This window comes from Acanthaster planci, linkage group LG13 (assembly GCF_054643075.1).
Source record: "Acanthaster planci isolate LZ-2023a linkage group LG13, COTS_SCS, whole genome shotgun sequence".
In the NCBI taxonomy this organism is placed as follows: Eukaryota; Metazoa; Echinodermata; class Asteroidea; order Valvatida; family Acanthasteridae; genus Acanthaster; species Acanthaster planci.
In genome coordinates this window covers 6,535,531-6,548,314 of record NC_141789.1, presented here as the reverse complement: position 1 = coordinate 6,548,314, position 12,784 = coordinate 6,535,531, and the positions used below count along the sequence as shown (strand labels likewise).

The 12,784-nt window shown below is 42.6% G+C and overlaps 1 protein-coding gene and 1 long non-coding RNA gene across 4 annotated transcripts in view; both read right to left on the bottom strand.

Moving 5' to 3' along the window:
* The window catches only part of hps1 (HPS1 biogenesis of lysosomal organelles complex 3 subunit 1), a 103,271-nt gene extending 99,263 nt beyond the window's left edge, over positions 1–4,008 (bottom strand). The window contains exons 1-3 of one of the 3 annotated variants that reach the window (XM_022254424.2): positions 3,660–4,008; positions 3,424–3,552; positions 1,757–1,907 (exon numbers count right to left, since the gene is read on the bottom strand). In XM_022254424.2, coding sequence (XP_022110116.2) covers positions 1,757–1,873 — 117 coding nt within the window. In that variant the 5' untranslated portion in view covers positions 1,874–1,907; positions 3,424–3,552; positions 3,660–4,008. The other 2 variants (XM_022254423.2, XM_022254425.2) reach the window with 2 other exon arrangements.
* A 908-nt stretch (positions 4,009–4,916) lies between these two features.
* On the bottom strand, positions 4,917–6,427 carry LOC147796943 (uncharacterized). The gene is made up of 2 exons (XR_015427482.1): positions 5,791–6,427; positions 4,917–5,589 (listed from the first exon to the last, which is right to left on the bottom strand). It is a non-coding gene; the product is annotated as an uncharacterized LOC147796943 (long non-coding RNA).
* Between the last annotated feature and the right edge of the window lie 6,357 nt (positions 6,428–12,784).

The following is a 12,784-nucleotide window of genomic DNA, read 5'->3' as shown; positions in this document are numbered from 1 at the left end:
ACGTCACTTCGTGTGCATGAACGTCCTTCTGTTCAATGTATAATAATCACAGGGAAGGTGATCGTGTCTTTACACGTGCACAACTGTGAATGTTATGAAGCTAACCTCACTTCGTGAAAACAAAAATCCAAGTTGACCTGCATTTCAGCCGTTTCCTTGAAATATGTTTTGTACATGTTCAAAGGATGCTAAGCATTGCGTCACTCATGAAAACCCAAAATGCTGTTTCCAAGATGTTTGCCATTGGCAGCATTAATGCATATGTAACTATTACATTAATGATGTTGTGTCTGTGGGAGCATGTCAAAATGGTCAAGCACAATGTTGTGAAGAAAATATTGAAAAAAATGGACAAAAATTCATATATGAAAGGGCTGCATAGCACCGTGATCAGAATACAGACGAAAATATAATATATAATCAGTTCTCTGAACTATGTAATTGCCGAGCTTATGGTAACTGGGTAATGTACCTTGGTCAGGGCACTGAATGCGCTTGCACTGATCAAGGTACCCAGTTACCGTAAGCTCGGCAATTACAGAGTTTAGAGCACTGATTACATATACAATGTATATATATATATATATGTTTGCCATCAACTAACAATGCCTTGTGCAGCAGTTGCCAACAGATTTAATTGACAGAACTACTAATGTAGAGTTTGCATTGTCATTAATTTTTTGAAGAATTGAATAAATACCAAGTTTGGCTGCTGCAACTGCAAGTGTCCTCTTGAATTGTCCCAAAGACTTTGGGTTAAAAATTTAAGATGGGATATTGATTCAACTTAAATGCCCTTGAAAGATTTTTCTTGTTATCTCAGTTTGTCAAAACAAAAAGTTGGTAATTATGCAATTGTCTCCAAAACAACTTTGGCGATATCTGACTGGTTTTCCCAGATTGCATCGTAAATGCTTGTAAAACATTAAAATTAAGGGAGGAAATTTGTGTTTAATTTGATAAACGGGTAAAACTTTCCTATATTGTTTAAACATTTAGCCAACACTTTACAGAGGCTCACCACTGCCAACCTTGGGGTTTACATGTACATGTTTATGCATGATCAGCTGGATAGAGAAATGTAGACCAATGTTGAGGGCACTGAATAAGCAACTTTTGTCATCTTAAATTACATGATCCCCCCAAAAGTAGATGGATACAGAAACGAAAAAAATTCAGGCAATTAGGAGCAATACATTTATTTGGCATGTTAAAAATGTACGCCAGATCATATCAATCAAATGCCAAAAAGGGGTTCCATTTAATAAACGTTTTGGAAAAATCTGTAAATATTTACTTAAGTTTTTTGTTTAAATGTTTAAACCTGCTAATGTCACACCCTTTTCCAAAATAAAGGTCATGTATTCATGCATCCTCATAGGGCAAGAGCTTTGTATTACTGGGCTAGGCTTGAGTAAACCTTTTGTGCATTACTGAAACTACATGTAAATTAAAATAAAACAGCCTTTGAGACACCATGGCGATGCCAGCAATGTGTGGGACAGCGCAGACATCCAGGATTCTCACAAAATGGCAGGTACTGTGCCAATGAAAACAATGACCATGGTGACGTACTCATGCATCAGCCAGTCAGAGGATCGGATTACACAATCCTTTCTTTGATCAGTGCGTATACACATGCTCGTTTCAGTTATTTTCATCGGCACGGTGTGGTTGCTACCCACAAATTTTGTTAAACTCCCGGATGTCCACGCTGCCCCATAACCTCTACAATCTTATAGAATGTTCATCTTACCGTGGTGAGTTTCTTTCCAATGGCAAGTTGGTTCATGTGACTGATGAAAGCTTTATCTGCAGTCAGGAAAACAATGTCTGGCATACTAGGGTTCCGCATCACCACAGTGCCCTTCATTTTGGATTCACTGTTACCGGTTCACTAAAGATCACTGAAAGTCAAAAATGGTTAAAAATGTTTTTTCTTAACCTCTTGTACAAGGTATGGCGGTAAGGTACATGTACTGTAAAATAGCTGTCCCATACAATGTACATATACTTTCAACATATATATACATTACGTAATTCTCCACAAATTAAATCATTTGTGTCCATCTTTGACAATTCCTCTTTACGTACGTAATTCCAAGATGCTATTTTTTATTTGTAACGCCACACATTCATGGCAAGTGGTATTCAGTATTTTAATAAACATCAAGAATCATTCATTCTTACCAGTGGATATTTTATCACAAATCTAGTGCCCAATTGTTTTTAACTGGCACACACTAAACACTGTTTTGGGGAATTTTTAAGGGAAAGAGTTCTATATCGCCATCACTTGACTTGACACCCTCTGCACAAACCCTTATGAGACTGATGGTAGCTGAGTGATAGTGTGGTTCCCAGACCAAACAGATCCCAACTGTGTTTGGCAGCGGTCAACAATCAGGAGATAATCACTGCACTGTAGTAAACGAATGGCCAATGTTCATTCATTACAATGTTTTTGTTACACCCCAACTATAGAATCAGTCCCAACTACAGCAGAGAGGTCCTGTGTGCATGTGTCCAGCATGTGCCAAAGTCATATCATTTACAAATGTCATGTCATTGGTCAGAGGGCTAAGTGCCACATTTTAGATGAATTGTGTCAAGTGTGAGACAAATTGACTTGGATAATGTCGAGACATTTCCCACAGACATTGGTCAACAATAGTTGGGCCAGCCCAACAGCAGTACTATAGTTGGGACTTATTCTATACACTGTAGTTGGGGTATAACATTTTTACGATGAATGGACTTACATGAGCTATAAGTATAACAGTGACCCAAGGGGGTTTGGGAATTAATGTACGTGATCTAGACTTTGCCTACCCCCAGAACTGTGGGGTCCGATGTCAGGTCCGCTCCAATGAGAGAGCGGAGCAGACGTTGGACCCCACAGTTCTGGGGGTAATCTAGACTTATTGTAATTGAGAGGAAAATACTTCTCAAGGTTGGTATTAAAAAATCCATAAATTTGATGAAAGCTGTATCGGCGTCAGAATAATTAAAAAGTCAATAAAACGAAAGTGGAGACCAATCATCATGATCATCAGCAACAAGTGCTTGTTCAGTAAGATTAGTGAAATTTTCTTTGGAATAATCATGCGTGGCGATTGAGTGGAACAAATCGAAACCAACATGTCACGGACTTCTACCATGGAGGTTGGAAAAGATGCTTCTACATGTACATTGTACTACTAGTAGTAGTACTACGGAGCTGGCCCCCAGTCTGGAGCTAGCCTTGACATGCTATAGACCCAGCTTACTTTTTATATTTATTCTTTCTGTCGTTGACTGTTGATTATTTTACAGCAATATATTTGCAACCACTGATTGTTCAGTCCAATTTAAGATAAAGCAACAATTTATGATGAAGATGTTTCCAGTAACAAAGGAAGAAAGGGCAAAATATTCCATCACCTCCTGCTTGATTTGTGCATTGATCAGGCTTCGTTTCCTCATTCACCGATATTAACCGCGCCCGGCTGCCCGCCCGGTACGGTTTTACCGGTCCCTACGTTCGGAGGACATCTGCAAGACGTCAGGAGACTATGTACAGGATGGGAAGAAGTTTAACGGAACGTCAGCATCACAAGCTTGTTGTAGAGGCAGTATCGAAACAGGGAAAAGACACGCTTATGGTAATTTATACTTACATCACCATTTGGTTCCCTGGGATATGGGATATCTAGGCGTCACACGTGAAACATGATTTATGCAGTATGTGAGCTCTTGGCCTTGTCACGCACATGGTTGCACAACACCATGACTACACCAAGTACGCTCCCATAGGAAACAGTGCAAAATCAGGCTGAAATAGCGCGGCCTGTTGACTCTGGGGAAGAGGTTAGCCTCCCCTTTTTCACTAGAAATTCAAGCTTATGACAAGAAGATCCCTTTCTGTTTCAACTTTGTAGGGGTTGGCCACGCGATTTTTTTTATTCGCCTTGCCTCACGTATGTTTGGTCCCCAGGCCCCGTAGACTGTGCGTGCATTCAGTTTATGAATTTGCACCTGCGCAATAGTAACATTATGGTCGTCGGCCTGAAAACTGATCAGACGACGCTTATCGGTGAAGAATTTGTCCTGCCATTTCCCTTGAAGACCTCGTGTGTTAATAAATTACCAAGAATCTATCAAATGAGTATATATAATATATCCTGATAAGACAGATCTCAGGGAAACTGATCAAAGAAGTGGAAACATAAATTTTACGACAAAGGATAATTATGAAAAATTACCGGTTTTTAGCTAACTTTGTGCCCAATTTTCACACTTTTGTCAAATTCCCCTCAGGTCAGCGGTGGTACTGTCTGGAACACTGGTGAATCGTTTGTATCCATCAGTTAACTTCTTCAAGATCGAGAGCCATTTGTCTGAAATGCGGTTCATGCGGATTCAAATTTCCGCACCGAGTCCGACATGACCGGACAGCGGTCCGAAAAATGAGATGTCCGGATTTTTGGCATGGCATACACGTAGACAAGTGTGTATTTGCCTGCAACTGGGGACCCCCTCGTGTTCCTCTTTTGTTTGTACTTTAATTTTTTTTAGAAGTCCACCCACATGTTTTGTACACAGTTGTCAATCGGGGACCCTCTGTCCATCGGGGACCTTATTGTCCTCTATTGCTCAGAAACAAACTCACACACACCTGGGAACGAGTGCGTTTCGGTACGGGTTGACTTTTACTGTATTGCACTAATACGTACAACGATGTCAAATTACCCGACTAAAAGACCCAAACAAAAACTTTCCGTTCTCGTCCATGTCACAGATGGAATGTGAATTGTGGGATGGCGTGGTTGGAAGTTGCGCAAGCAAGACATTAATAACAACTTGACAAAGCAAACCAAGTGTTCTGAACAAAATTACAAATGTAGTTTTAATTCTGTGAGGCTTTAACAGAAATCTTCAGAACATATAATCTTCAAAATAAACGGAAAAATAAACGAACATGAATGAATTGCGAAACGAAATGAACAAGCTTTTGCAACTGCAAAAAGCAAAATCAATTGAAACGTAATAATGATGGACAAAATTAAACAAATTGTAACTTATATACAAATCCAAAAAGAAAAAAAAACACAAAAAAAAAACAAATTAGTGTCGCTGGATTGCCTTCCTCAAATCTGAGCTGAGCCCAAGCCCGAAAACCAGGAAGCTCGAGAGTGCCGGACGTAAAAGCCCCTGGTCTTAGCCAATTTGAGGAAGTGTACAGATATAAGTAATTAATTGACACGAATGGTGGGTATGTGGTGGCGGTGGTGGTGGATGCTGGAAGGATTCAGTGTAGCTCCTGCGGTAGCTAGCTGTCCGGTAGTCTGTGGCCATCAGAGTCACCGTTGCCAGGCCGTCCAAACACCACCACTTCCCACCGTGTCAATGTGGCACTCTCCCGAAACTAGGCATGCTAATCCTTATATACCCACTATTTACACAATAGGTATTTACCCCATTCGGAAAGATCCAATTAAAGTACAATAAAAGAACACTTACGGTTTCCTTCTTGCATGATACTTTCTCATCAGAGCGTTTTTTATCACCACTCATAAGTACAGAAATGTCAGGGAAAACTCTGCAAAACTGAAAAAAATCCCCTCTAAAATTTTAGCTTCACTTTCGAACTTTCTGACTCAGTTACCGTTAGAGGTACGTACGAAAGACGGGCAAAAATCTAACCGAAAATGGATTTTTATCGTGTACAAGTTAGCAAAAGAGACTTTGAGCGTGTAAATACTAATCGGTATCGTAATGAGGGGCAAAAAACGTTTTCCTGATGCTCACCGATTACTTTTGGGGTCCACCTGTCCGAGTCAACAGCCACTTTACTGGGCCTCATGCGCGCCGCAAACTAAGTGAGGGGCATGAACATACGTGGCCCCGACGATACCCCCAAAGTAGTAAAATTCGCTCAGCTGTGAAAGTAGCCGTCCGCCTCAATCCAAATAGGCCCGCAGGTTGGGGCTTTCTGTGAAAGAAATACCCTCAACTGAAAACTACAACTCCCAAATTCGGGATTTATAAAAATATTTCGATGATCCCTCCTGATATTGGCATGTCATTGTAAAAACCCTGCGAGATCACAAAATATTAATGAGTTCGCGCGCAGAAATACAACGATTTGGTGGGATGCACCCAGACGTATCTACATAATTAAGCCTGGTTTTATATCGACGTGAGAAACGCAGAGAGCAATGCAATCAAGACGCAAACTGCAACTCTAACAAATGGAAATAATGTCAAACGGAAGTGTCACCATACACGCGAACCAGCCCCGTCTAGATGGACCGGCAAAGTTGAGCCTGGTGTACTGTAACGTATGGTGTACTATTTACGACAAACATTTGTCTCTCTCTTTAGCCTCCCTCCAGGCGACGCGACGGCACGACAGCTCCCTTGCGTCGTGCCGTCGGGTCGCACCGTCGCCATCTTGCCATTACTTTTGTACACACACGTCGTGCGTCGCGTCGTGCTGTCGCCCGTCGCGGCGTGCTGTCTTAGCTCTTTTCCGTGTTGCAATTTTTTCTGCCTAAACGTCGCCCCTTCCGTCGCCCGTCGCGTCATACTGTCGTGTCGTGCATCGCGTCGCCTTTACGTCGCCTGAAGCGCGACGCGACGCGTCGTGTGCTGCCGCCCTTTGCTTCTTGGTGTTTATAGAGGGCGCCTTTACTGTTTTCTTTTATTTCCGCCCTCGTACCACGGACGTGTATAATAAAATCTGGACTCGCAATGCCCTTAATCAGCTTATAGAGTCATTGAATCAACTCGCAGCCATTTTTCCGAGCCGAATACAAAGCTTTTCCGGCAATGCCCACCGTTGTTCTTCCTGGCGTCAATAGAAGGGAACCGCCCACGCTTTTGTATTCGGCTCGGTAAAATAGCCGCTGGTTGGCTTCTTTTTCATACAAAGGCGTTGCAAGTCCAGGTTTTTTTTATATACGTCCGTGCCTCGTACTTGCATAGTACGGTACAGTCCACTAATTCAAGCTCCATTGAAAACAGTGTAAAATCGGCACTGTTCGGGCCCAATAATATGGATACCAACTTCCTTGAGATTGCTGAAACACAAATGAAATTATTGTCTGGTCCCTTATCTTTTGATTTCCTTTCAATTTTTCAAGTGGCAACCCTCAACCTTCTTGGGCACTTAGGACCATTTTTCAGCTGTAGTTTTTAGCCATTCTGCATGCTCTCATAGGATGGCTCAAAGACCCAGGCAGTTGATCCTGGCAACGATTTACACATTTTCACCATTTCAGGGGCAAAACAATCCCCTTTTTCAGAAAAATGATGGGCTGCTACTTTTAATGCTAATGAGCTGACCAGAAATTCTCACTTGAATAGTGGATTGCATGCACCCAGTACATGGTATTCTCTCTTTGTACGCTGCCGCCATGGGCATGCAGAGCCTTGAACTGACAGCTTTTGAAATATTGTCCAATTGCAGAGTATAGATGGCAGAAGAACTAACGCAGCACGCTTCACGGTGTTTATAGAGGGCGCTTTTACTGTTTTCTTTCATTTCTGCCCCCGTGCTTGCAAAGTACATGCTATTTACTCTTTGGTGTTGATTTGTTCTTGTTTTTATCTCATCCATTCCTCGATTAGGATTAATATCTGTCATGTTTTATTAAGAAAAAGAAAAAAGAGCAAAAAGAAAATCGGCATATGTAGGAACTGCCCTCTCATAATAAGTGGAAGCCCAGAATTCGTCACTCTTTAGTCCAGCCAATGATTTCTTTTTAATACCGTCGATGCACTTGTGGTAGATTTGTAATCTTATAGATACCGGTATTTCTCCGTGGTCCATCCCGGTAATTTTTAAGTAGTTCTCCCAATTCCCCAGACAATTTGTCTACAATTGTATGACCGCAAGTTTGACCACGGGTTTAGGAAGTTACCACCGAGCCTGCTCTATAAAACCCTCAGAATATTCCGTCGTAGTCTTCCATCAGGCCAGTCGTCCTCGTTACCTTCATCAGCACCACACTTTCAATGATATTAGTCCATGTTTCTGAATAAAACATTATACAGACGCTATTATCATTGTGGCCGTGTCTTTTTTCAACGCTGTTTGGCCACACACATGTATAATTTCTCCTCTGATCCGCATCTTACATTACCAAGCACGTTATAATGATTGATGTATTGTATCTTAAAATAGATTGAGAACTATTGTAGCGGACATAACATGAGAATCATGACACCTGCTTACATTATTTCCTTGTTTACTAGTTTACGCCTTTTATTATCAGCTAACCAGTGAGAATTAATTCGTTTCCGGCTAATATAGTGAAAAGTTTTCGCATGGTTTACGAAAATACAAATACCCTCACGTTAGAGAACGCATCTTTTTAATAATGAGAAAAAAACAGGGATTCTGTTTAACAGAACAATTATGAATTAGGAGTGAAAATAAATAAAGGGTCTAGCTTGAAGACGATCTATTGCTGAAGTTGGGGACGACTTGGCAAGTAGCTGTAGAATTTGCAGTTGAAAGGCTTGCAGTAAAAAGAGCTTGAATGGATGGCGAAGATGTGTTGGGCTATATCATATTTAGGGTTCAAGTGCACAGTCTTTCCTTCCCCTCGACTAAATCCGGTTTCGGAACGGAATTCATGTGGCTCTGGTCCAGGCCACCCCCTGTCCAGCAACGTATGCATGTGTGGTTCAGTAGGCTTACACTGGTAATTTTTTTGCGTAGAGCAGGACAGGGACGAATTTGTAAGTATGGAAGGTTCGATGGTACGACGCGACGGACGACGGAAGGGGCGACGTTTAGGCAGAAAAAATTGCGACAAGGAAAGGGGCTAAGACAGCACGACGCGACGGGCGACGGCACGACGCGACGCACGACGCGACGCGTGTGTACAAAAGTAATGGCAAGAAGGCGACGGTGTGACCCGACGGCACGACGCAAGGGAGCCGTCGTGTCGTCTGGTCGCGTCGCCTGGAGGGAGGCTAAAGAGAGAGACAAATGTTTGTCGTAAATAGTACACCATAGTAATGGTCCCATTTTTTCCAGCGTGCTCGGGTTTCCGGGTAGTGTGCGCACACTGCAGAGGGTGCGTTCGATTAATACACGTGTAAGTCAAACTTTCACGAGAGCGTTCGTTTAGCCATCACGTGATCTTTGTGCCTGCCCTGGTGTCAGCCACCACTACCCCTGCTGGCGAGCGGGTCTCTGGAGGCTGCTCGAGTGTAATGACGTCACGGATGGGCTGTTCGAGCGCTAGCATGGTCATGGACATGATGGCACGTGGCGGGAACTTGACCTTTTTCCCAGAATGCCTTGGCGAATACACAGCAGCGTTTGAATAGCCTAATTTGGAGGCTTCCTTTGGTGTAACACTGGTGTATTCAGGGAAGCTAATCGAACGCACCCAGAGCGACGTGGCGACCCGAACTGGCCTCCGAACCGTTGCGCAGTGAATCCTGTCTTGGTTCGCTTTGTGGGGACGACTTGCATGCTCAGTCCCTACATAACATGATGCGGGGCGCACATAGTATTCATGTAGGCCTTCGTGAGGACGTACGTCCGTGCGCCTGCTTTGAAGCGGTTTTGCGCGGAAATTTCGTTGGTCATGGCATGGTATGCCGACTGTCCGTCTGCGTCAAGTCGCTGAGTATTGTGGATGACGCACGAGGTATAGGCGGGAACGCGTATTTGTTATTTACACCGTAACCTAGGCCTAAGGTTTGTCTCTCTGATGGTGCTAATTCGCTCTTGAAAAAAAGACTAGTGTTGACAGAACCAGTCATCAGGCTTGAGCGCGCGAAAACACGAAACATACTTAAGTAGTATGTAATACTTAAGTACGACAACAAATATAATGTACGGTGTTTAGTTATGAGAATTGATACTTCAGAGGTGATAGACCGATGGATTGCGATAGTATTGAGGTGATTCCTCTTCTTCGGATGGTCAAATTATTTCTTTGGTGTTTGTGTAAAAAAAAATTGAATTTTAATCACCACCATGATAGCAGCTCTATAGGATAGCCAAGCTCACGCAATGTTTTTGATCATTATATTATATTTTTCGGGGGTAGGGGTGATAAAATACAAGTACGATATGACAAACGTGAACACCTTGGGTGGGTTATTAATAAGGGTTGTCTTCAAGCAGATTGAGATTTTTTACCCCTTTCGTCTCTCTTTTTTTCCATTTAAAAAATCGAAATTTCACAATTTTTTACCTGAAATATCTTAATTTTGGTTTTCGAGTAGCCTTGATTGCTACCTCGTCTGCATCGTTTTCTGTCGGGCTTGTTTACCTTAAGCTACACGTATTACTGCAAAGTCGAATAAACAGACAGGTTATGGTTAAGCAAAGTGCATCAGTAATGCTTAATTATTATGCCTACAGTGAAAGACTACCAATGTCAAATATAACTTTTAACTTTGCACTATATAGTACAGCAAAGGATGATATAAAAATTAAGATCCTCGGTGGGCTACTTCGCTGCCTGTATGCATTTGAAGCACGGAAGAAGGGAAACGGCACCGAACGCATTATTCGGTCCCGTGAGGTTAGTTTGGTTTGTTCACGTTTTGCATTGCGTTGGCCTAACACGATTCCTGGTGGAGCTCTCAAAGCAGCTAAAGCTTTGCAATAACGAGACGTCTTCCAATTTTCAGTGACATGTGCTGAAACTCTCTGGACTTTCTTACAAACAATATATGTCATGTTTCCGCCCCACGTTAAATCCCATGCTTGTATACGTACTCGGCACTAGTCTCTTTTCAAGCGCGAATTAGCACCACCGCAGCAAAAACCTATAGGCTGCGGTGTAAATAAAAAGCAAAGATCTACGATCTTTGATTTAAAAAAAGTACGTTAGACTTGAAATCAAGTAGATAATTGGGTGGGTGTAGTCCACCTTCCTCGCGTAGCGTACGCGGGGCGGTTCGGCGAGCATATTTATAACAGGCAGGAACGGTCAGTGCAACCTCGCTCCCCAATGTGCGTGCCCAACGGTGCCCAGCTACCGACTTCAACAATTTGCAAGCCCTTTCGTGCACAACATATGGGGCTTGCTGCCAACATTTGACGGAGCACTCTGATTGGCTAAGAATCCCGATAATATTAATATTTATTTCAGGGGCAGTTTGAGTCTCATTCATTGAAGAGGGTGTTTACATTATCCTAAAAAGATGATTTGCCATAAAAGCATTAATTCTCTTACCAGAAAAAGATAGTTAATAGATTTGTTCTTGAATAGTTATGTATACTTTGTCTCTAAGCGTCGTATTAAAAGGGATATTAATGCAAGATATGAAAGAAACTGGCAGTAATCAATTGTAGACATCCCTGTCCATGTGAATAAATGGTAGAGTCTGTTCGTAGCGTGAGCTACTATTGGCGCTCTACATGGAAATATATGAATCATGCAGTTCAGTTGCTGCATAAATAAATATCCATCCAGGGTCAGGTTGATCAAGTCGATGAAGTCGTTGGGGGGCACAGGGGTCGTGGGCCGAAACCCGGTAACAACTCACGAGCAGGGGCAGAATCGCTGTGGCATGCTGGATGGATCGCAAGCAACAGTAAACGGGCTCGGCACTAATCGTAAAATGACGCAGCGTATAGACGACAAACACGACCCACTAACGACTTGATTTCAAGTCTTAAAGTACGTAGGCGCGCGGTACAGTGATCAGCCAACCTGGACGCGCTGACTATTTAGGATCAACCTCGTTCCCATGTGTACGATCTTACTGCACCATGTTGGTTCCCAACGGAGGGGCGGTGGAAGGCATTTGCGCGTGATGTGCGCGCAACGGTATGTAAACCTGTTCCATTCATTAAAAGGGGGGTGTTCATAAGGAACTATTTCATTTAAAGTTCCAATCTCCAGCGTTTCCATCATCTACATGGATTATTGAAGAACTTGCTCTATTTTCGATATGTAGGCCTATACTAGCCTTTTGTTTCATGGAGACTCTAGAAAAGGATTCCCATTTGAGTTTCTCGATCCAGCTATGGATCCTGCATGCAAACACGTTTATAATGCACACGCTGCGCTGCGATCTTCTCAAATTAACACCCCCAAATTCCATGCATAACAACGATTTAATTGGCAAAACACCCACATTCAACATTGACTGTTTTTCTGGAATGTGCAAGTTGTCACGGTCAAAAAAGAATGGAAGGTAAACAAAATGTCCCTCTCTAAGACAATTTTCACATCGAAAATTAAGTTTTCCAATGAAAGTTGATGAAACCCACGCACAGTAGTGTTTTACTTGCTACCCACATCAACACTTCATCGGCTGAGCGTGAAACACTGACGTCTCTTAAGAACGATGATACCATCGTGATTGAAAGAGCGGACAAGGGTGGTGCTCCGGTGGTCTAGCGTAAGGACTTGTATGTCACTGCAGCGGAACGTCAACTGTTTGACGTTGCGTCCTACACTAAGGTTGACCGTGACCTAATACACAAGAGTGTCAAAATATTGTTGCTCGCACTGTCCGAGGTTTCATTGACTCTAGTACCTTCCCCAACGCAACCGAACTGGTCGTTCCCAACCCAGGCACGGTAGTCTTCTACTTGCAACCCAAAATTCACAAATCTGGAAATTCATTGTGTCTGCGTTTAGTTGTCCCACTAAATTGATATCCAACTTCCTTGACACCATTCTACACCCATTGTCAAAACGCTCCCCAGCTATGTCAAGGGTACTAATCATGCTCTACGTCTGTTCGATGAATCTGAGTTCCCAGGTTCATCCAACTTTCTTTTCACCATGAATGTGAAATCGCTTTACATATC